Source organism: Anas platyrhynchos, chromosome 20, assembly GCF_047663525.1.
Source record: "Anas platyrhynchos isolate ZD024472 breed Pekin duck chromosome 20, IASCAAS_PekinDuck_T2T, whole genome shotgun sequence".
NCBI classification, from domain to species: Eukaryota; Metazoa; Chordata; class Aves; order Anseriformes; family Anatidae; genus Anas; species Anas platyrhynchos.
In genome coordinates, this window is record NC_092606.1 from 3,844,039 (window position 1) to 3,868,420 (window position 24,382).

The 24,382-nt window shown below is 42.9% G+C and overlaps 2 protein-coding genes across 8 annotated transcripts in view; both read right to left on the reverse strand.

The window, feature by feature from the left end:
• Positions 1–511: 511 nt before the first annotated feature.
• AKAP10 (A-kinase anchoring protein 10) lies at positions 512–19,699 on the reverse strand. Of its 3 annotated transcripts, none has more exons than XM_027472677.3 (15): positions 19,481–19,699; positions 16,229–16,276; positions 13,700–13,882; positions 12,807–13,358; positions 11,304–11,402; positions 10,701–10,785; positions 10,213–10,336; positions 9,488–9,624; positions 8,273–8,417; positions 7,374–7,547; positions 5,025–5,134; positions 4,067–4,149; positions 3,419–3,471; positions 2,742–2,837; positions 512–1,961 (listed from the first exon to the last, which is right to left on the reverse strand). In XM_027472677.3, exons 1-15 carry the CDS (start codon positions 19,500–19,502, stop codon positions 1,956–1,958), a joined length of 1,917 nt encoding a protein of 638 aa, XP_027328478.1. In that variant the 5' UTR covers positions 19,503–19,699; the 3' UTR covers positions 512–1,955. The 3 variants fall into 3 exon arrangements, with proteins under 3 accessions (XP_027328478.1, XP_005023150.3, XP_027328479.1); XM_005023093.6 differs by lacking the exon at positions 19,481–19,699 and adding an exon at positions 18,737–18,760; XM_027472678.3 differs by lacking the exon at positions 16,229–16,276.
• Positions 19,700–20,455: 756 nt separating this feature from the next.
• SPATA22 (spermatogenesis associated 22) overlaps positions 20,456–24,382 on the reverse strand; it is a 76,484-nt gene continuing 72,557 nt past the window's right edge. For 2 of the 5 annotated variants that reach the window (XR_011804271.1, XR_011804269.1), the window contains one exon: positions 20,457–23,994. The gene's annotated coding sequence lies outside the window, so the exon portion shown is untranslated. Of the gene's footprint in view, positions 23,995–24,382 lie in introns of all 5 variants that reach the window. The other 3 variants (XR_011804268.1, XR_011804273.1, XR_011804270.1) reach the window with 3 other exon arrangements.

The following is a 24,382-nucleotide window of genomic DNA, read 5'->3' on the forward strand; positions in this document are numbered from 1 at the left end:
AAATACAGCATCTCCTGTCCCACCCAGCACAAACCAGTGACAAGCATGGCAAGCATCAGGTGTCCGTAGCCTCCAGCACTCTATCAAAATTCAATACTGCCTACACACAGAAGAGGGAAACCAAACCAACCACAGAATACTGTCTTACCAGTTCGCCACCATTCAAACAAAACAGCTTAGAGAAATTACCCAAAGCAAGAGCTCAGCCAGTCAGTGACAGCTCCCAAGGCCATGTCTGTGCACCCTGGAGGAGCAGGCTGGTCCCATGAGTGAGATGGGACCTTGCCAGCCATTTCTCCCTGCTTTTTGTTCCAAAAGTATTTCTGATCAAGCCCTAGAATTTATTGAAATGATTCTTAGTATACTACGTCATCCCATTACAAGATTAATTAGCGTTTGCAAATGTACCAAGGACAAACATTTCAGGTGTTTTTTGTTTTTTTTATGAACCCATAAGACCCACCTTTAAAAAACATGTAAACTCAAATCCCATCAAAACAGAAAATTGACACAAGTTTTAATATTTATATATTTTAAATCAAAACACAATTAAATATAGTATGCTTTAAGTACACGAATACTTGGGCATGAGAGAAATAAGAGGTGGTACATAGTACCAAAAACCTATACACAGCCTTTTTTGCTTTTTTTTTCTTATAGATAATACAGTGTCTCTATACAATCAAATATTGCAACAGTATAACACTTGCTAGTCAATCAAGATACTCTGAACATTGGAGATGATTTCTTTGCAAAGTGATTTTTTGCACAAGTTCAAGGAAAAAAAGCAATCATAAGAGTTAAATAAAAACCAAAATGGAAGTTTTGTATACTAAAAATGCAGCGATAACATAACAGTGACACAGAGTGTTTTTGATACTCTGCAAAATCAAGTTGCTGGGAAAAATAGAGGTGCCGTGTCACATCGTGGCTTTTTTTTTTTTTTTTTACTTAAACTAAAGGTTTTGCAAATTGCAAGTGTTGACAACATCAGGGAAAAGGTGGCTGAAGGTCATTAAAAATTATTTTTCTTTGTAAACCAAACCTCTGGAATTAGATACTACGCTGGTTTGAGGACAACAAGTTATGGAGAATGGCAGCAGCACATGGCAGTAATTACTTTTTTCCTTGCTTGTGGGATGGAAAGAAAAAAGATGGAGCAGGCTACTGGCTACGATCTCCTCAAAGCACAGGCTGCATTCAGAGCCAACGCTCGGGAGCAGAGGGCTGCACAAGCACAAGACTGGCTTTCAAGTCTGCTCGAGTGGGCTGTGTGTCTGAAGCAGGGGATGAGTGTGTGCAGGTGTAAGAGCTCGACAAGGAAGAGTTACGCTGTCCAGGCTTCGCTCCTGATCATTCTACACTGCCTTCAAAGTTAATGGAGTTATGAAGTAAAATACATTTATCTTACAGGTGAATGCTCATCTATTTCAAGTAAGGAAAAATAAAACTTAAAACTTTTTAGGTCATTCACTGCCAATAAATTCACCATTTCAGGTTCGCTTCTCCAATGGCCAATGTCAGGGACACATCCCGTGGCATTTGCAGTTATATAATTAAAAATTACAGGTAGAACTAGAAACTACAGCAAAACCTTCCCCTCTTTGTGGCTTGTGTCCCATTCCAGATATTTTGCTTAAAAGTCTTTTTGAGACGGGGTCAAGTATTTGTGAAGTTGATCACAGTTACTCAATGACACGTTCATAAGTGGTGTCTTCCTCTCTAAAAACCATCCTTGTGAACGCCACATACAACAGGAAAAAGTGTTTCTTCACGCTCTACAGTGGAGGTACAGGATTGCTTCTTTTTAATTCTTCCTTATCAATGAGGGAGATATCAGCGGTTGGAGTAACAGTGCTTTGTTTTTATTGGCTGTGTTAAAGAATCCACCCAAAGGGAAAGTTCACTCATTCTCAAAGCAGAAAGCCAGATTTCCTGTTCTGGCATTTCTAAAATCATAGCTGAAAAAGGAAGAACAGGGTTAGAGTTCATCTTACCCTAAAACATACACATCAATCACTCAACAGAAAGACATTTTGTGTTTACAAGTGTTGAAGCCAGGTATGCTTATGAGTTTGGGAGAGAAGAAATGCTACTCTCAATCTTCCAATTACAGTAACTATGCTTGCTTAATTGAATCCAGAGCATCTGCAGCCACTTGACATTTCTAAATATTGTGCTGAGTGACTTTGTCATCCAGTCAGACTGGAATTATAGAATTAAGTACAATTATTATAAGTCATTTAAATATAACTATTCCAAAAAAAACCCACAAGAACTATGGACCGTCCATTCAAGCCTAATCACTAGGATTTGGCACAGTTACTTTCAATAATTAAGAATAAGTAACATGAAAAAGTCAGATGCCCAAATGCTCAAAAGCCAGGAGTATCAGATTCTATACTTGATAAACTACTGTCTTCATTATTTCACAAAAAGTTTGGTACATCAGAACTTTCCTTTTTTTTTAGAAGACAACACATAAGTTTTAGTGGTAATTTAGGCAAATACACTATTTCATGGTAAAGAATGCTAATAAGCGTGAACTTAAACAAGGAATTGCAATGCTGATCCTGCAGCACATATCACCTTCTTACCTAATAAGGCAGATTGTAAATACTCGAACAGAGACAATTTCAAGATTTGCACAGGAGAAGCACCACAGGTGGTACAGCAAGAGCTCTGCTCCTCCCACGCTGGCTCAAGCCACATAAGGGCACACTGCTTTTCCACCCTCTTACCTTTGTAATCTTCTCTGAACGCTGTTCACATTGTGCCTGCTGCATAACATCATTGACTATCATCTTTGCTATCCTCCAAGCCATCTCTTCTTGAGCCTGCCATAGCAAAAACATCCCAAATACAAATGGTTTGAAGTTCGTAAAATAATGTGGTGCCCTCAACATAGTTCATGTACTCAACCTTGGATACGCAGTTAGCTTTCACAGCTCAGTGACTTGGAGTAAGCATATCCTCCCTTGATGTAAATGCACCTTGGTTTCCAAGTACAGCATTAACTTCAATTAACATGAACATTTACTGCTTGATGCAATTTCCAAAACATTTGGTAAGGTTTTTAGACTTATCCGTTGGGAACATGTCCAAGCCACTCCAGAGGGGAGAAATGCAGCCTGCAACCCACATAGAGTGGTCACTTCACGGTAAAACCAAAGAACAGCACCTCCACACTTACTTGAGGATTTATCTTAAAACACTGTAATAAGAAACCCCTTGACTGCAAGCACACAATTAACTATTTTATTAAACTATTCAGCACTGTCAAAAAAACCAAATTGTTTCACTGGTGCATGCAATTTGATGATACTTATCACAGTGTCACAGTTGTTTGGTGTATCAGACCTATTCAGAATCTGAATGGTAAAGTATGTCACAAGGACAAGAAAAAAAGAGTACACACCTCATCTGTGTTTCCTTGAACCCATTTCTTCATTGCTTGTGAAAACATGGACCCTAGTTGAGATTAAAAAAAAAACAGCAAACAAGGTATATTAGCGAGCTCTGTGGCACATCTCTACAAAAGCTATTTCCTTCTATCCTTCTGAAGGGTTTGCACTGCTGGTGTTAGAGAACACAGAAAAGGAATAAAAGACAAGGGATTACAGGGAGCCATGGTTCACTAGACTCTGAGTCCAAATCATTCCTTTTTACCAGAAAGCAGAGTTGAAAAGCTGCATTAACAGCGGATCTCAAACTGAGTGGGAAGCATGTGGAGAGCTGAAGTTCTTTTTCATCTTGAGACCAAATCTTTCAAGGTTTGATCATCAGCTCAGCTGCTAGCAGCTTTCATCCCTGCCAGGTTCCACTGACAGCTCCAACCCCCACAGGCTGCTCATGATCCCAGGAGTCCAGCTGGACCAGAAAAGCACAATTTGGCTAGGGAACCAGGCCAGAGATGGGTTTTGCCTCAGTACAGGACAATTCCCTAAACATCTCTATTTGGCTTTAAACAGAGCTTGAAAGAGACAAGAACCTTTCTTATCTTGACTGAAGAGAAGAAGAGAATAGTTTTGCATATGTGTATTGAAATTAAAAGAGGAAAGCAAACCTTTTGATTTTTTGACATCAGGCTCCGGTTCAGATTCTCTGATAAACTGTCCCAGGTCACTGACTCGTCCAAATGTCATCTTCCTGCAGAGAAAAGGAAGAAAGGGACCGCACAGGTTACCACGAGAACTCCAGTAATAGGGAAAGTTCTCAATCGGAGAAACAAAAACAAGTCTACAATACAATAAAGGCTCCAGTAAAATGCCATTTTTTCTTACACCAATTACCACCTTTTCCACCTAGAAATGATGTACTGGGAAAAATTTCCCGTCCTCCTTGTGTATCTGAATTCAGAGCCTATCTTAAAAATTCTAGGAACTACAAGTAGGCAAATGCTTCAGCTCAACCATAACATCAACAGGCAGAGCTATCAAGTGCTCTACGCTATTATAAAACACGTCATCAGGAGAAAACAGTTTACAGTACTTAAAGGGACAGAAGAGTGGCATGCAATAGCAAAGCAACTATAGAAACAAAGAATTTCTCTATGAGATCCACAGAGCAGAAGAGTTTTATAACAAAGAGCAACTTAAGAAACAGGAAAACAGCAGTGGAGTCTGCTGATGAAGTACAAGCCCTTCTCTACCATGGAAGTAGGGAGAAACTGAAGATGTTCATTACAGTATCAAATTTTTGATACTGTAATGTGAGCTTTTTCTTTTTCTATTGCAATCCCAAATAGGAACTACTTTGCTGTATATTTTGGAGTCAGAAGAGTAATAGCTAGGAGAAAAAAAATCTGTTGGAAATATTTTTCTGGCTGCCTTTCTGGTCAGAGAATCATTCACTATGATGCTGGTATTAAATCACACTAATGAAATAAAATTACTTTCAAATACTAGGATGTACTAATAATGCAACATTTAGTATTTACGCATACTCTCAGCGAAGAAGGACACAGCGAAAATGAAACGTGAAAAGTATGCTACAAAGAATGAGATGCACCGAATGAGCCTTACCCTGCATATGTTCGTTGATACAAAGATTCTGGATCCAGACTTGCAGCATCTACAATTATTGCTTCATCAAAATTTTTCAGGATTTTAACGTTAGCCTTTTTGACACTGGACTACAAATAAAAATTCTAAGTATTAGTGCCCAATGCAAACAACTTGTATCTTCCTAACAAAATTACCATTTTAGTGCTTTAACACATAGATAAAAAAACTCCGTAACATCCATGCAAGCATAGAAGAATTAGAGAGCATCTACACAACAATGAATTGCTAACACCATATGACATTGTTTTGAAACAGAGGATGACAACATTACATGACCAGAGCCAAAGACAATGTGCAGGTCAGCATACATACATGTAAAGACTGCTGTCTAAACATTATCAGCTGAATAGATCTGTGTGTGCATGCATATTATTTGTTTGAGTATTAACACTGAACTACCACAAAAGCTGCAGCAGCTTCACTCATTCCTCTCATGCACCTGGTAAGCAACTCCTATTAAGTACTCTATGCATTCCCCACAAACGGAGAACAAACGTCTATCTTTTGGCCTGAAGCATTTACATAGGAACGTGAAAAAAGACAAGGAAACGTTTGAGCAACAGCAGGGAGAGCACAAATGTATAGCAATCTATTAGCACCTTAACTCAGAACAGAAATATTTATGGCAGCTGCCTTGCAAACACCTTTCCTGCTGGTCTGCGCAAGTGCTGTTCTTTATGCAAAAATATGCAGAGATCTGCCTAGGAGCATCTCCAGCTAAGTAGGAATGCATACCACAAAATGCAGCACTTCCTTCCCAAGCATTCCAAGCAGGCCAATTACCAGAAGTTTCTCCTCCTACTACTATCAGGAGGCAGGGTAGTTTAAGATGGCAGAACAGATTTCATTCCCCACTTTTTTTTTTTTTTTTTAACTTAGTTGGGAGGTATAAAAACATTACAAGCAAGTAGTACAGCTTCCAGGTTGCTTGAACTGCAGTATGTCAGTACTGTTGGTCTACATTCCAGATTTAAACCCCCTGGTAACACTGCAGCATTCAATAAAAGCAACTCAGCAGAAGCAGTTCTCACTTAGCTTTTCTGCTCTCAGCTGGGCTTGCAGTTTGCAAGCTGACCTGGTTACAGATAAGCTAGAATCTGCTTATCCTCTCCCTCAACCACATTTAAATCAAGCAAAGCTAGAAGTTTTGGAACAGACAACTCTTTGTTAAAAAACATTTCTTTGATGTTGCTTGCATGGTTACCAAATGTCATGTGCTCCACTGCCCACGTCTGAGGCTAGGCCCACATGGGAACCCAGCACCACATAGGGCAATAAAAAAGAAAGATGCTGGTCTGTGACCAGGGCACAGAGCAAATAGCCAGTGAACACCAGTGAAACTGGAAAGGTAAGAGCCAGAGAAGCCCAGCCACATTCTTGCTTCTACACAGTACTGCAAAGGAACAGCCACATAGCCCTAATCATGCTTAATGAACGAAAAGAATGCCCTATCCAACAACAGACTATTTTTTTATTGCCAGCTTTACATCAAATTATAGACACACGAACAACACCCCCCACATCACTGCATCTCGGTGGAAGTAGTGTCTGCAGTGTGTATTTCTATGGAAATACAGTGTCAAAAGTATGTATTTCCAGCGTGCCAGAGGTCTCGCTAAGGTCAGGAGTCTGCCCATCTTCTACCAGACCAACATGACCAGCTACCCTAAGAACTACAGCATGGAAATACCTGCTGAGGCAAACTAATGAAAACCAGCTGGGAGAGATAAACTGTTATTACTCTATATGTGAATTGAGAGATGATGAACACTAGAACTGAGGGGAATTCTCTGTACAGAGGTATGTCACTTTAGTGACACTGAACACCCAATCTGAATGTCCATATTTAAATTCCATAGTGTATTCTAGTGTCAAATTTGCCTAAAGTTGTAACTGGGGTGTTGTTCCCCCCAAATGCCGTTTTAAAATGTTCTTTAAAACGTTTATAAACAAAGTGTTTATAAAAAATGTTCTTAAGTGTTACAGCACTATGAAACAGTCTTCGGTGATTAATTAACAACTTAATGAAAAAACATAACCTTGATTCAAAGAACTAAAAGCAGTGCAAGACTCCAAGGACAATGAATATGATAGATACAGTCCTGCGCCAACATCATGTTTCATCTTAGCAGGAGGCACAGTAAACATACCCTAACATAACACAAGATTTAGTAATGTTTAGTGATGCTAAAGAGGATCAGGAAGCTTACAATTACAAGAAACCCTTACAGGGTATGAACTCTGATAGCAAGACAGGAAAGCAACTGCAGCATTTGCTAGAACAGAATTAAACCAAGACAGACATACCTGGGAGGCAGAGCCATCTGGGCCCCCTATGGAATCGCTATCAGGAGAACTGCCGGGCCCTTGAATGTTCAGTGCAATATTCCCTCCTGGAAATTCATCTCCTCGTACAGAATGGATGAGATCATTCAAGTATTTGTAATAAAGGTTGCTGGACAAGAAACCAGGCAAAAAAACCTGAGAGACAGAAGAAGTCCCCTTAATCACAGCAGGCCTGCACGACTGCTGTAGATCATTTGTAAAACAGAAGAGACACACAAATATCTCAGTCCTTGTGTAGATGGTACACAAGTGTTCAGGTATGGAACTATTCTGGATTAGCTATTGAATTGCTTTCAAGCCTACTGCAAAATGAAACAACAGTTATGTTTTAACTGAATTCCCCACAGACTGGAACTAAAATTGAGATTTTCCTTCTTCTAGAAAGGCCTGACAACCCCACAGCCTTACAGCTATCTTACCAGACTGTTCAGAAACCAGCAGCAGCTCAAGAATCAAGCCATCAATCTAGTACCCTGTATCCTAAGGTTACGCTGTTATCCACAGCACTGGTATCATACCTGCAAACTACTACTAGCAGTTGCAAACAACTATTACTAGCATGAAGAAAAATTTTGTTAAAAAAAATGTAAAATAAGCTGTTGATAACAATTCATACATGGGGGAATTCCGTTACTCCCAATAATATGCAACGATTTGCAGATTAACCACTTTGTGGTATCTTTCCACAGTAGGCTGGGGAAAATACCAAATTTTACTAATTCTATTATTCATGTAAACAGTAAATTATTAAAATAAGAGGACAAGTTGGAGATGGCAAATGGAATTTGCAAGTCTGATGCTACAAGATCTTCCCATTATCTTCACTAACTGCCAAAACCATTCTGAAGAGGGTGTCTCACCGTCTCCATGGTAGTCCACGCCTGCCGTAAGGGAGTAGTGAAACAGTTAGGGAGAGGGCCACCTTCCCTGCAGATGTTGGATTCAATCTCTAACCTCACAGAGTCATCAAACCCAAGAGGATGCGTGGCTTGAAGGGAGAAGTACCTGCAGCACCAGACAGGGGAAGAAGACAACAAAAACGCTTTGCAAAATTTGGCAGTGTTAGTACCTACCCTTTTCCACTGGAGGCCATTAACCATGCTGCAGCCACTAGATGGTGCTGGCTTCAAAATGTACGTACAACTGACAGTAACTAAGTGCAGGGAGAAAAAAGTCCCCAATTCACAGAAACATTTTTTGATAAAGCCTTGCCCTGAAGATACAGATAAAAGAAACAGAGCATCATGTGATTACTGATTAGCAGACTCCTACACAGCTTTGTAACAAAGAAGCAGGAATGAAGCAGAGGACACCCAGAACTCTGAAGCAGCATTTGCTCATCATTAAAAACAGTTTCACAACGGAGGGTAACAAAGGTGTGTGACTAATGCAAGTGGGTTCTTTGCTTCCTCTCCAAATTTTATTTCCTATCAGGACAGTAACTCAACAAGCTTATGGCAACAAGCCTTACACTTCAGCTTCTGGAAGTACTTTTTATGTCCATCCTCCAGTTGCACTGTTGCTAAGCTGAAGCACAAAAAGGAAAGAAGTTACACTACTGAGAGTGAAAATGACAATAAAAGGGGACTGGTTGCTTCCTAACCAAAATAAGGACCATCTTTTGAAATATTAATAACAAGCTCTACATGGCTTTTACTATGTGTGGTAAAAGCACTTGCAGCCTACGTTAAATGACTAAGAGTACCTGAAATTAAAGACTTTTCTACACTTAACACTGCTATAACGGTTTAGAACTTACACGTTTTCATATAGCAACCAAGTAGCTTCAATATTTTATGGCCAAACATTAACTGAAGCAATCAAGTCCTGAAAATTCTGATTTTTGTTTAAGAACAAAGTCTTTATCAGGATTTTATCCTTATGTGTAAGGAAACATTCTAAGAGCTGTTGTACATACACACATACACTGAAGGTCGCCTAAATAAAATGCATTTCAGCAAAACAATGCAAGACTGCACAGCATTTGAAAATTAAAAGTTCCTCTTGCACATGGCAACACAGAAGGGCAAAGACAAAATTAGAGCTTCAGAAACATAATTGTTGAACTCCCTCACTTGTCATATAAAATCATGGCGTCATTCTGTGCTTCTTGCCCATCATACTGGCCTTTTTTGGCAGCAAGTTGAGACTGGAAGTTATCTGCTGCCAACCAGAACTGCAATACATTAACTGCTTCTTCTTTCTCCATGTACTAGAAGGGAAATTAAAAATAAAGTTTCAGCAAGAAAACATAACAAGCACAAACAAACTTCCTCCATACCACTTAAAGTAAAAAACAGCCCATAAATTTGTGACACAAAATTATCAAAGGCATATAAATACTTTGTATTGTCTGATAGTGCTGCAGACAGAATTAGCTTGTTACATTCTGTTTAAAAAAAAGAGCTTGCGACATTTCTTTTCTGCACAGAGTTTTGCATTTAGTTTCCAAACAATTACTTGTTTACATCATACTGAAAGACATAGGAAAAGCTATTTTCATGCTACACTTAGTTTACAGCATGTCTCAGCTTCCCAGCTTGCCATTCCAAACTATATTGGCTTATCAGACTATCAGGACAATTATCTTACTCCTAACAGATGATTCCCTAGAGGTACAGGACCCCACAGCTGTAAAACCTCACAGTTATCCTATTGCATTTAATCCCAGAAAAAAGAGATACACCTCATCTCTTTGGTTATATTTAAGGTGCTTGGTTATACGTATTTTCTCATATTTAATATATTTTCCACATGATAGAATGGAATCAAGAAAACAAATCACAACCCCAATACTCACCTCAGAGAAATAGAACAGGGCTGATTCACAGAAAAGTATGTCAGCTAGATAAACAGTCCCACTAGTCAGCACCTCGATCTGATATTTACAGAAATGATGACTTCGCAAAAATTCACTAAAGTGCCTGCACACGAAATAACGATTAGTCATTAAGGGCCAACAGCATTCAATACACTTTGTGAACCAATTAGTTCTTGCCCCAGAAGTCTTACTATTTCAGTCAGACAAAAGGAAGACGGGCAAGAAAAAAACATGCAGGGTATACAAATGACATGGGAACAGTATAAGGAACGCATTAATAGCATGCAAGTACAACTTCAGCAAGCAATCACAAGAACAGATTTGGAGAAAGAGATCTGAGCACCACTTCAAGTATAGGAGGCTACACAGAACAGCAATTTTATGGTCGTCTTCATAAGCATTTTAAATGAACCACCTTTTGCAAAAGGACAACAAACACAAGAAGCCAAACCATTCCTTCAACTTACTCTTGTTCCATTGCATTAAACACTATTGACTGTGCTGTAACAAAGCAGTTAGGATCCACTTGTCCATCTTCACCACAAATCTTTGCTGCAAAGAAAGACTGGGTTAATTTTAACGCACGTTTGGTTTAAAAAAGCTGAAAGACATGAGCGATGACTAGTTAATGAAGAACTGCAGTTCAAATCTGCTAGAATCAGCTGGTCCTGACTGCACAAAAAAAGCTGCTAAGAGGCACTAGCACTGCCTTCTTAGCACTGCAGATAGCTGAATGATACTATTATGGCTAAAATATTTGATGAAGACTCAGTTTGGATTCTTCCTATAACCACCAGGAATTTTCACTATTTTAAGCAAAGTCTCTGCAAGTTCTTAGGTGGATGTTGCACAAAATTACTGGAAGGTAAGATCTGCTGATACCCATGTGATTGCATGCTATCAAAATAATCAAGGCAGGGGAGGGGGGAGCATTCTGCAATCATCAGGTGGGTGTTTGGTTATCTTTTTAAAACAAACTTTGCAATTCAGAAAAATAAGCACGTGTGGTACTAATGATACTTATGGTGAAAGAGGAAGCTCTAAACTGAGCAGGCAGTATGGATTCTTACCAACTATGTCATTTCTCATCGCTTCTGTAATAGGTATTGGTTTAGCAGCATCTGGAGAAATATATTTGGTAAAAGTACTAACTGCATCCCGTTCTATACCTACAAGAAAGAAATTCAGAGTCAAACTTTGTATCCATTGGTACAGGTTTAAAAAGAAGAGTGAATAACTTTCTTTCCTGGAGAGCAGATGTATCTAATAACAATTACAGTCTCCTTCCCACCAAGCTTTCACAGTTTCTTGCTCAAAACTTTGCTATCAGCAATCTAACGCAACGGTGTTAGCTCCAGCCAGGTCACAAAAAGCCCAGCATGGACCAGCTAGTGAGATGAACACAGTAACGTAGCTCCAAATCCACCCCCCACCTAACAAGACAGCACCCTCTGCCTCAGCTGCACATCTTAGCCCCAGTAGTAACACCCGTGTGGCATGAACTGCATGGAAGTTCCCAGTTTCTAGCTCATCACACAGAACAGAAAGCACTTGCATTATAAAGGAACTAAAGGGAAAAAAATAATCAGAAAATGGGATTCCTCCGAACAAGTTGTACACTTTGCATGTCATTTTTCAAACAAGTTAGGACACTTCTTCATAGAGAGGGAAAAAAATTGTACTCCAGACTTCCCAGATTTCTCAAAAAGGACCTGGTCCTTTCAAATTATTTTAATGTTAGAAATCAGAGGTGTTTTACATGACTATATCATTGTTTGCTTATGATATTTTGGGGCTGAGGTTACATATTCTGGAGGCATACGATAAATAGCTATACAAGGAAGGCAAATAGCAAGAGAAAAGGATGTAACATAAGGAAACAATTGAGCAAACAAAAGGAATCGATACGAAGAAAGGAGTGCTTCCTTTTTGTCTGCATACTTGCAGAAATGAGGGCGAACTGAGTCGATGCAGATTACAGAAACAGGTGCACATTGCTCACTATCAAAAGTCAATATTTTAATTTCATTCTTACTTCCAGTTGCCTCTGAAGAGGTGGACTCCGAATGAGAATAATAAGTTACAAGGGGAGGAACTCTATCAAATAAATCCAAGAACAGAAACAGCACATTCCGTACAAAATCTCTACAAGTCTTTTGGAACCAATACTTACACCATTTTACGTGATTCAGGATATTTACCTTCCACAGGCAGTTTATTATCAATTCTCAGCCCCATCATCCAAATTTTCTGCAATTCTTTTAAGTTGGGGGGTGGAATGTGTGAGGGAAGAGCGGGACATTGCAATGTTCATCTTCGTTTCTTAAGATTACACAAGTAGGAACAGCATATTTATTTTTAAACAACCAGTCAAAACAAATACATAGCTCTTAAACTGCCTATCCACTTACACAGTAAGTTACCGAAATACAAAATGATTTTCCTCCTCACAGCACCATACCAAGCTTACTACGAACACAAGAACCAAGGCAGCTCACCATAAAAAGCAAGCTGTAGCTAGTACGTTCCCCATCTGCCCACCTTGTTCAAGAAAGGGGATACGTGACACTTACTTTTCATTAGTTTTCCTGACAAGTCCTTTAGTGCAGATGAGGGGCTGTTTCTATTTGATACTGTAAGCTTGGAAGATTCTTGCTGATCAGCTGCAACAGAATGCATCCCTGTCTCAGATTTCCTTAGACAAACAACACTGGTATTATCCCTCTCTTGACCCGAGAGCACGTGGTTCTGGCTGTTGCTAGTTCTGTTGTTCTTATCTGGAGCCACTGGTTTGGTCCTGAGCAGTCGCACGGTGCTAGAATCCTCCAGTCTCTCCTCAAGCAATCCAGGAGGAGAAGATGCCATTTCCTCCTGCTTCGAGGGCGACACCGGCTCTGCCAGCGAACTCTGCTTAACTGTGTTCAGGCTGTGCGCTCTTATGCGGGACCATGTTGTGGAGTGAAAGCTTTCAGCCTCTAACCAAAACTTAACCAAATGTTCCATTCTGCGCAGTTCCATAAACTGGATAAAATAAGGAAGGGCTACATTGTCCTGCAGAACTTGTTCAAGGGTCTTTGAAAGGCTTGATTTGGTCTCTTGAGCCTGATAATTCAGACACGATCTGCCTAAAGGGAAATATTATGAGAATAACTCTGTATTGTGTTACAAACATTTCAATTGAATGCAAAAACGTCTTGGAATGCAGCTAGTGAAGAGATGATTCCAACCTAATGGTGGTACACAACACAAAGGAATCTCTTTTAACCAAAAAGGCAACGAATTTACTGCCCATTCAAAGCCCATCCAGGCTATAACAGATGCAATTGAAATGGCAGTATCGATTTTTTTTAGTTACCCAATTTACTTGACTGAAAACCAACAAATGGTGAGCATACCAATAACATCCACAGGGGGAAAAAAAAAGAAAGGAATTGCTGATACTATTACAGAGCAGATAAAAACTTACCTAAGTCTCCAAAATGAGCAGCTTCCATGTGACTTGGCTGCTTCTTAAGAGCAGCTGTCCGACTGCTAGAGAAAGAGTCCATGTTGGCAGAGATGGCATTAATTGCCACATGGCTTGGTCCTGCAGCCTCCAGCAAGGCATGATTTCTAGTGCTTCTTTGAGGGGAATGTACAGGTATTGGAGCTGGAATCAAGACAGCAGTGATTAAAAGAAAAGGATCCTCACACCATTTCTATGCATTATTGGGTGCTAAGTGCTCCCCAAACAAGCCAGAGGTTGCACAAGTCAATCTTATTAAAAACCTCATGAACCCACTGCACATCATCTTGGATCAAGGGTCTGATATCATTTAAGATTACAGAAACAAACAAGTTTTATGGCAAGAATAATCTCACTTCCAATAGATCTGAGTGGTACCCACCCCCTATATCCTCCTTATTCAGTAGGTAATCAAAAGCCAACAAATCCAAGCGTGCATGTGAAATATTACTCCTGAGTCTTCCTGCTTCCTTTATAACCTCTGTAACAACAATCTCATACTTTGTCAGCAATGTAGTTTAGTTGCATTATTCTTGGCAAATCCATTTCCTTACCTTTTTAAAGATTTAAATGTGTTAAAAAAACTGAACTACAGAACTGAGAGTTTTAACAAGAACATCTTTCAAAAATATTTTGTCTGTACCTGAGTTCTAAGACGGGAAAAAAAAAGCAATAAGGAAGGAAACATCTGTGATGAAACACAGATTATAAACCTTCATCTCCCTTGGCCATTTCAGAACATGGCTGGCTATTTGAGCCTACAGAGAACAAAGAAGAACTTCCTCATGCAAAACCATCTGTGAAAAAGCATCAAGTGGTTGTTAATTGATGACAAAGCTGGAACAAAACAAAACACAGCAATACCAGTTTCCAAAGCTCTCAGGAAATTACATTTGATTAGGATGTCACACAAGGACATCTTACACCTCTGACTGTTAAAAATAAAGCGAGTCAGATGACACTATCTCAGCACACTGCTTCACAATGACGTGTTTCATCAAGGTGTTAAGAAAGTTGTTTTTTTTAATGACTTTCATGCTGTGTAACTTTATTTTTATGCACAATTTAATGTGATGACAGAAGTTGACGATATCACACTTGAGTATCATGGTAGCAGATACCTGGAAGCAACGGTACAGGAAGCTGAAACGTTGATGCTATCCTGAAGTGTTTCTGCAGTTAAAGTATTTGGTACCAAGGTACTGCTCACCGTCTTTTACATAGCTTTTTTAATTTAATACTATAACAATTCAATCATATTTAATAATTATAATAAAAAATAGATAAACAAAAATATGTAATAATGTAATAATGGAAAACCTGCAGTTTTCCCCATGCCAATGGATGGCAGCCAGTCACTTGGCTGATGAGGGAAACTTGCTGCAGGCTGCTTGTGTAGAACCAGAGCCACACTGCTCGTAATGGTTTAAGCTTTTGTGAAATAGATTCAAATTGAATTTCGTATGACAAACATTTGAAGCAAAATCGTTCTACTTAATCTAAGCATCAAGCACTTGTTCCAAAACCTCTGGATGGCACTAATCTAACCTAACATCACATGGATTGTGGAGCAACTGCTTGCCAAACTGGAAAGATGCTCCCTGTTTGCAGCAGCTTGCATGTAATATAGGAAGTTTTCAACTTCAATGGTGACCAAACTGCAGCCTCTCCCTGACAGCCTCTGTCAGCTAGTCCCTGGGAACTGCACTTGCACTAAAATAATGGGGTAGACTATTAAACAGATGCAACTGTTTCCTATATTTGACTTGAGACACCAAGGTAAGAGAAGCCTTTCATTTTCTCTCGTTATCCAGATAGCACATTCACAAGTACAGAAACGGGATTTTGTCTGAGGACATAAAAGTAACAGGCCAGATTTACATGGACTACCTCAGCTCCTTTTAGCATTGCACTAAAAATTGATAGCATAAATAACCTTGTTTTCCCACACTTTATAAACTTCTTTCCCATTAAGACTTTGTCTCCCAACAGTCAGCAGCAAGACTTCTGCATCACATGGGGGAGCATTAGAACAGCTATTCATTCCAAACAAAATTCCCATCTGCGGTCTCACAAGACACATCAGTCAGAGCTAGATCAGACACTGGCACCCTCTTTGGCCAATTAGACAGTTAAGCTGCATCTTCAAAACCACAAAGGACACTACAAATAAGCAAGAAACTTCACAAGCAACTCATTGTAGATAAGGATTAACTACTGTCTGCAAGGTGACTGAGTTTTACCATCCCTTTGAATTAAAGCTCACATCTGACATAATTTAATAACCTTCTGTACTTATAGATACAGCGAGATGGCTAGGAAAGATTAGTTGCTATTAATACTCGGGAACAGAATTAACTTTTGGTTCTGTTTTGCTTTTAAGGCTTAGATCAGGTTTGCGCCCGATTGTAAGGAAATTATTCCATGGTTACAATAAAAATGTCAGATGATATTAGGTAACTGAATTCATAAACAAAGCATTGCTCTTACTTTTAATTGCTTTCACATCTGTGGTCTTTTCTTGTTCTTTACCTTTCACTGTAAAATATAAAGGAAAATGTTAATGTTATTTCGGGTGACCAATGACATCTACCAGAGAAGGAATATAAAATTCCCAACTTCAGCAAGTATCAAAGGAAGATGCAAGCCATCATTTTGCTAAAAGATCTAATTTAAATCCGAATAACTAGTAACTGCCAGACTTCCAACGCTTCCGTGTTGCTTTCCTTTCAAAAGCAAAACCTTCTCATTCACAAGTTCAATGAAATACACTACCTTAGAATTAACAGCCAGAAAGATTCTTACTGTCCATACGATTAAAGCAAGGCTACACTCAAGGTTACTTTAATAAACAGCATTAACTGGAAAGAAAGGGATAGATGTGTTCTAGGAGCAGGACACGGCAGATGTTCTCCGAGCTACAAATCGCATTCCCCAAAACAAGCATCAGACCGGTGTAACGTGGACGGCTGGGGAGGTGCACGTGGAACCAGGGACAGCCTGTGACTCCTCCACCATGCAGGGGTACCACAAATGTTCTGGAAGGATGCTGAAAAGGGTTAATTATCTTATAAATAATACTGCTCAACTACCTTCAAAGGCTATGGCAAACAATTGATGGGAAGATCACAGTTTAAAAAAAACTCGTGATGAAAGAATGCCTTTAAAAAAAAATGTTCTTAAAAGAAGCTCCTAAAGGAAAAGAACAAGGATATCTATTTAAAACAAAAATAAAGAGACCAAAGGAGTTCAGAAGCAGGATGGCACAAGAAATTAACTGGTGACATTGCAGAACACGATCTGCTAGAGGAGCCTCGTACAGCCGCTACAGGCTGGGATTATTACTACAAATAGGTCATCTTTGAACACCGACTCTGGAGTCCTTCCAAACATAACCACAATTCGTAGCTGACTAGAATCAAACATTTGTGTTACAGAACACCGGCAGATTAGAAAACGCTTCCTATTCAGACCTAAGCATTTTAAATATTTTAAAGGGAAACTTCAAGCTCCCGTTACATAATTGCCCGCTCGATCGCGGCCGCAGCGCTGCCACGCTGCCAGCCTTCCCTGCGAGCAGCACGGATGCTGCAGATCTCAACTGGCACCTCAGCGAGTACGAGTTAAGCTAGCGCCTTCCACACACTGTCTGAGACAAAAAGGTTTAAGCCTCAGCTAAAAGAACTGGGTTCTTTTTAAACTGAGCTTACAGCCAGATGTAACTGCACACGAATGGTGAGAACAGCCCAGCTTTTACATAACTGACTGCGTGCTGATGTGCAGGAGAGGAACCACTGAGAAAGCCTGCATGCCTGAAATAACCCTGAGCTACAGCAGACACGAAGCAACTCCCTTCACCACAAAGCATGCAGCCTCAGGAACTCGGTACCTCTCTAGAATGGTTCCAGTAATTTGTTCAACTGATACTTAACCACTGGCAATAGTTCCTGAGCTTCAGCAGAAGGGCCCTCCACACACCTATTTGCTGTTCCAATGTACTTGTTCCTTCTCACCAACTTCTCAGTTCCTCGCCGCCTTACTACCACTACTACAAACTCCCAGGCCACACCGCAACCTCTTTGTACACCGGCATCTTTTGTCACTGCCAGCTTCAAGCAGAACAAGATTAAGGAGCACCAGCGGAGAATAAAGGAACACTGCTGTATGTGAGGAGACCACGTTACAGAGGGTGAAGCTCCACTTAAGGAATTTAATTCCACTTTCCTCAGAAAAACGGATGTCATTTGGTCTGCGTGCAGCCAGACAGATAACTGCGGTACACAACTACCAAGGCCCAGAGGTCTGTGACAACTTCCAGTGGCATTACCCTGTCATGAACAGGGTTTGCGTCAAACCAACACCAGCTGACCACAAGAGATTTGAAAACGTTGATTCATTCACGTCTTGAATGGCAGAAGGATGAATGAAGACAGAAGGATGAACGAGCCTAAGCTGCTCATGCGTGTACGTGTAGGAAAAGCAACACACAACTTCAGAGGTCAGCGTCCATCATTTCCAAAACATCCCCCATGAATGAGCACGGAGCCCGACTGTTCTCACTGATAATGGTTTCATGATAATTTCACTGATAATGGTGCCCTCAAGCCCCCTGGCTCCCGGCCCAACTGTTATTATTTAATTTCTCTACTGATTATCCAACCACAGTTTTATAGATCATTCTAAAAAACTGCTTCACTGTATTTTTGAGATTTTTCTATATGTCACTAGTTCTAGCATCCTTGCTACGATTTCATTTGAAAACAACTGTTACCATTTTTATCCAGTATTGTATCTGCTTAAATAAGAACAATTCAACCCCAAAACACTGACGCTTTTGTCCAGTGTTGGACTGCACGTGTCTAATCTACAGAGGTTTATCCTAAGCCTTTAATTGTCACTTTTCACCAGCTGCATTTTAAGATCTTCTCTAAAAGTCAGTGTCTATAACTGAGATACACAAAGCAGTATTATTCATGTACAACCCAGCTGAGAGCTTACTTTTCTCCTCCCTTTAGCAATGCCTCTGCTGGGCATTTAGCTCTGACTTTGCTTCTCTGACCGAAGATGCTTTAATCAAAGCTCCAGACACTTCACTACCTTCACGAGAAAGTTTCCACCAAAGCTCACACTGCTCCTAGGGTTAAGCATCAGGAGGGAACATCAGCTCCACGATTCTTTTCATCTACAAAGCAGCAGAAGCTATTTTTGAGCAGTTTGTTTATAAGCAGTATGAAAGTTTCATTCCGCAGCTCCGTATCAGTACATAAACAGCTCAGGAATCATTAAACACTTGCAAAACCCTCAGTGGATTTCAGGAGCCTTCATCGCTGCTACCATGAACAGCAGCTGACGTTCTGCACCAAAAACGAACCGTTCGGCACAGCTGCTTTGGCTCGGAAAGCTCACAGCAGCACTCATCAGCCGGGTGCAGCGAGGCCGGCTCCGATACCGCGCTGTGCCCCCAGCCCGCAGCCTCACCTCCCAGGACGGGGAATTTGAGTTGGAGAAGCCCAGAGACCGCTCCGGGAGGGCGCAGCGGGCACTGCTGCAGGGCCGCCTCTCGGCAGGACACGGCCCTTCCCCCGGGGCCCCGTTCCGCCGCCCCGCTCCGGACACCCGCAGCCCGCAGCAGCCCCGAGCGCCCCGGGCCCCTTCCCCAGCCTCCGCCCCCCCCCCCCCGGTGACCGCCCCCGGCCCCTCCGTGCGGCCCCGAGGCGCTGCCCCTGCCGGGCCGGGCCCTACCTTTCCGCCTGAAGAAGGACATGGCGCCGGGCAGGGGGCGAGGCGGCCGCCGGGGGTGTGGCCGCGGGAGCGGGCAGGAGCCGGGCCCCTACGAGCGGGGCTGCGCCCCCCGCCCGCCGCCGCCGCTCCCTCCGCCTCTTCCTCCCGCGGAGCCGCCAGCGGCCGCCATGTTGTCAACAACCGCCCCGCTCCCTCTTCCGGCCGGCCGGCGGCGCGCGCGGCACGCCGGGACGCGCCCGCGGCCCCCGCCTCGTTCGACGCGGCCGCGCCAGCGTCAGCGCGCTCGGCCAATCCGCGGGGGGCGGGGAGGCGGCCATCTTGGTTGAGGGCAAGAAGCTGCTGAGCGGCCGGGAGCCATCTTTGGTTAGGGCGAGGGGCGCCTGGCGGGCCGAGGCGCCATCTTTGTTGAGGGCAGGACCCGGGGCCCCCTGCGGCCACCTCGGGCTGGGGGACAGCAGGCGGGGGGCGGCTGCTGCACGGCCGCTGCTGGGGGAGCTCGGGGTGGTGCTTGGCAAACTGAGGCCCGGCAGCACAACGCGGCCCTCCCCAGCCACCCGCCCGCCCTTGGCGCTGGGGAGCGGCTGCGTGGAACGATTCCTGTCCCGTTTCCCGGTGGCCGCCTCGCACGGGCCCTGTGAGGGAGGCGAATCCCCCGCGGCTGCGTCTCGGCCGCTCCCATCGCGGGGTCGGGGTGGGTCGGGGCAGCGCCGTCCCCCTGCGCTGTAACTGTCCCGCTGCCGTGTTTGGGCCATACAGAAATACGTAATTAATAATCACTGCGTGGATTCCTGCAGCATCTTCCATCCGAGTGCTCCAAAGCTCTTCACAAACACTCATTAATTAAGACTCATAAACTGCATTAAAGGTGTACGGGGATCTCCTTGGGACTGAGACGAAGCCATCTCAGGGGCACTGTGTTGCAGCTGATTAACACCCTACAGCAAATCCATTCCCTCTTTTAATATTATTTTTGCTAACTGATGCTCTTTGATACCTTTTTGTACACGTGCCCAGAGGCTGGTTTGAGGAAGTCTTTTTTTGCATAATGAGCTGAATTATTTAATTGGCACATAGCCTAAAGAGGTTGATAAACTAAAATATTCAAAAGGTGTGTAAATTCAAAAGAACGGGCTAAATCACATAGGGAACATTAAACTAACATCTGTCAAAAAAAATCTTTGCACCCAGACCTCTACAAACATGTATAACAACCTGCAGTACAACGGCAGCCCTGATACAGCCCGGCTGATCCCCCAGTACGCTGCACACAGCCTCCTGTCTGTGTGGTGCTGTGAGGTTAAGGGGTCGAGCTTTACAGAGCAGGCTGTAGGTTTCAGTGTGTGTGTGCTGGGGTTGGAGCAGAACACGGTACTGCAGAACCCTGGTCTCACATACTGGCTGAGCTGCCATCGGTGGTAAATTTCCCATGGAAGTCTGAGCCTTTTTTGACCTTATGTACACGTCTTCTACCGCCAAGCCCAAACATCACAACCAGCATAGCTCCTCTGGCTGAGCAGTGGGAGAAGGAGGCAAGTTTTCTACAAAGCAGGTTTGTTTGGCTGTGTGTGTCTGCATCAATTAGCCCAGACCCTTTCATGCTGGGACACGCAGTCTCAGGAGGATGCACTGCCAGCTGTGAAGTGGCGATTGCTACCATCGATAAGGCGAGGCTGTCAGAAACCTGGCCAGCTGGCAATGTGATTTTTGGTGGGTAAATGGAAGGTATCCCTCATCACACTCAAAGAGAAAGACCTTCTATTTTGCAATTAATTTTCAAGCAGCAGCTCCTTTTCCAAAAAAACTAATCCAAAATCTGTCAAAGGCTTTGGGATAATTCAATTATCTTTGTATGAGATAATTGATGAAACCTCCAGCTACAAGTATTTTTGGCACAAGTTATGTTTGCTGGACTGAAATTATCTCCCCCTTTTGGGAAAATGCAGAAGGGCTGAAGCTCCAATCCACAGCTCATCACAGCCTCAGACCGTAGAGATCTGAACTGGAAGCATGAAAAGATCAGGTTCTGGAGTTTTTAACAGATTTTAACAGAACGTGACAGTTTAATTAACTGAGTAATCAGTTGAAATACGACTTCAGGAGACATAGGTTGGCTGACATCAGAGAAACTGGAGGACACCTTCCTAAATTCAGGTACTCAAAGAAAAAATGCTTCATTGCTTGGTGATTTTCCCCTCTCCATAGATAGAAAAATAAGCAGACTTGGAAAATATTTAAATGGGATGCACTTGTTGGGACAGAATTAATAAATCAGAACAAGACTTTTCTGATAGCTTGGCGTCTTTGACTCACAGATAATTAATCACAGGGAACTGCTCTGCTCCATTGCAGCATTCAAAAAACCACAAATGTACAAATCATGTTAGAGACTTTCTGGTGCTCACATCTTTGGGACAGAACAGTCTGTTCGTTTATTTACACATGTTTACGTGGCATTGGATTCTATCTCATACGTAGACTTCTCACTACTTTGGGAATACAGTAACAAAAATGTATATCAATACGGGGTTTAACAGCCTAGATCTTATTCTGCGGTCAATAATAATGCCCAAATTTTTAAGGAGTCAAAGATGCCTTTACAGCAACATAGTACAAGCTTTAAAATCACATAGTCTAAATATTGCCATTAGTATTGTTAAAATTGTTAATTCAAATTAATTAGATATCTTAGATGAATTTGCAAAATACGCAATACAAATATTAATCACTAAGAATCCAGGAATTAATGGTGAGGGAGAGTGGGAAAGATGCCACACTCACATATAACGGTGAACAACAGGACTCTGTAAAAGCTGCAAAATCGAGAAGACACAACTGATACAATTACCGTAGGGGTGCTCCAAAACTGCAATCACAGCAGCTTCAGTTACAGTCTTGTCTTTTTCTTTTTTTCTTTTTTTTCTTTTTTTTTTTTTTAATGGGAAAACAAGTGGCTGCATGCACACATAAAATTCATTGCAAATTTCAGTGTGGCTGACCTCAGTCCATTAGCCTTAATGGGAATGGGAGGGTTGATGCTGCCTTCTCAGATGTGCCGACTATTTCAGAGGAGGGAATTATCCTGTATCCCAGCCAGGCAAAAATTAACAGATTTTGCTAAAACATTGCAATCCCTCCTTGTCTCCTTCCACTGAGCACATGCCCAAGGAGGAAGCCTTGCTCCTCCACACCTGGAGGTTGGGTTACCCAGAGGGGCTCTTGCACAAATAAGGGGCAAGGGGCTCCTGCCTGACTCGCAGTGGGTTTGTGGGTGGTCAGAGCCTGAGCCATGAAGTGTGATACAGCAGAGTGAAAAAAAATAAGCATCACTTACAGCAGGATGAGCTGCGTCGGTGACTTGCTGATGATCTTCTGGGCATCTGAGCTCTGGGCAAGGAGCACTGCACCAATGCAAAGAAAAGGGAAGCAGAGAAGCCCTCACATAATTTTCACAGCTTCTCCCAGGCCCAACACTGCTGCATCAGTTTGTTCCTTGAAGGTTTTGCAGGGCTTCCGTCCCACTCTGGAATTGTTCTGCTTTACTGAAGACTAACTGGATCATTCCTACCTCCAGTCTGTCTGGGCAGCATTACCATCACCTCAGATGACCTTTCTCTAATTTCAGTTTTATTTCCAAATTCGTGGCCACTTACGGTGTCATTAATACTTGGATAAAAGCAAGTGAAAAGTAAAATCTAGTTTTAAACCGCTCTCTCTGTTTTTCCATTTATGCTTTTTCCCCTTTGGTTTTCCTAAATGCCTCAAAGAGAACGAGAAGTGCTGAAGTACATAACAGTAGTCGGGAACATCTGCAAACCTGGGATACGAGGACAAGAAGACTTGGTGTGATTTTTGCTCTTTCTAAACTTTCCTAAAAGTTAAAGGACGCACGTTTTTAAACTCAAGGACAAGACGTTCGCGGGCTGGAGGCCGGTCCCCTGCTCGCCCGCAGTCCCGGTGCACAGCGGCAGAGGGAGCCAAGCCCCCGCCTGCTGCTCACTGCTCGCTGCCCCCAGCGCAGTCCCGGTAGCAACGAACCCAGAGCGGCAGGGAAAGCTCCTTTTTTTTTTTTTTTTTTTTTTTTTTTTTTTTTTTTTTTCCGTCCATAAAAAAAATGCCCCAGCATCCTTACCTCTGTTTCAACCGTATGGGCAATAGCTGCCCGAAGCCCACCGGAGGCAGGATAAATAATTTGGTGCCTGGTGCCGCATTTATACAGGCTCTGCCTCCCCGTGCTGCCGTTTGGGACCGTGGGCACGGCTGGGAGAGAGCCGAGCTGCTGGGACCGGTAAAAGGCAGCGACATCAGCGGGACGCGGGCACAAGCCGGTCACTTGGCGACCGGGGCAGAGCAGGAATAAGACCTGGCTGACCCACCAAGTTTCCGAGCGACCGCTAAAAAAGCTCAGCAGCGCCGGGCGGCGCAGCTTTTTCGTTTAAAGTAAGCCCAAATTCCCGGGCAAACATTCTGCGTCGCTTTTCAGGCGGCGTTTCCGACTAGAACGGGGAAACCTAAACCTAGACGATTAAAGGGTAAAATTAACATCGGTCGAGCGATCGGACCCTTAATTAAGAGGTGTCCAGAGGCGGACACCGACGGCACCTGGGGCGCCTCTCCCCCAGCCTCTGCGCTCCGGGTGCCCGCCCGGTGCGGGCGGTGCTGCCCCCCCCGAACCGTGCAGGGCGGCAGAGCGGGGAACCCCTGCCCGGGGAACCCCTGCCCGGCTCCAAACCGCAGCGCTTTGGGGCGCCGCTCTCCGCCCCCCCCCCGTGTGCGTGTTTGCTGTGAGACCCCCCCGCTGCCGCCCGCCGCCGAGCAGCTCCCTGCGGCCACAGCCGGGCGGGGAGCCCCAAAATCGTGCGCGCAGGTGGGGGGGGGGCCCGCTGCCCCCTGCCCCCCCGGGGC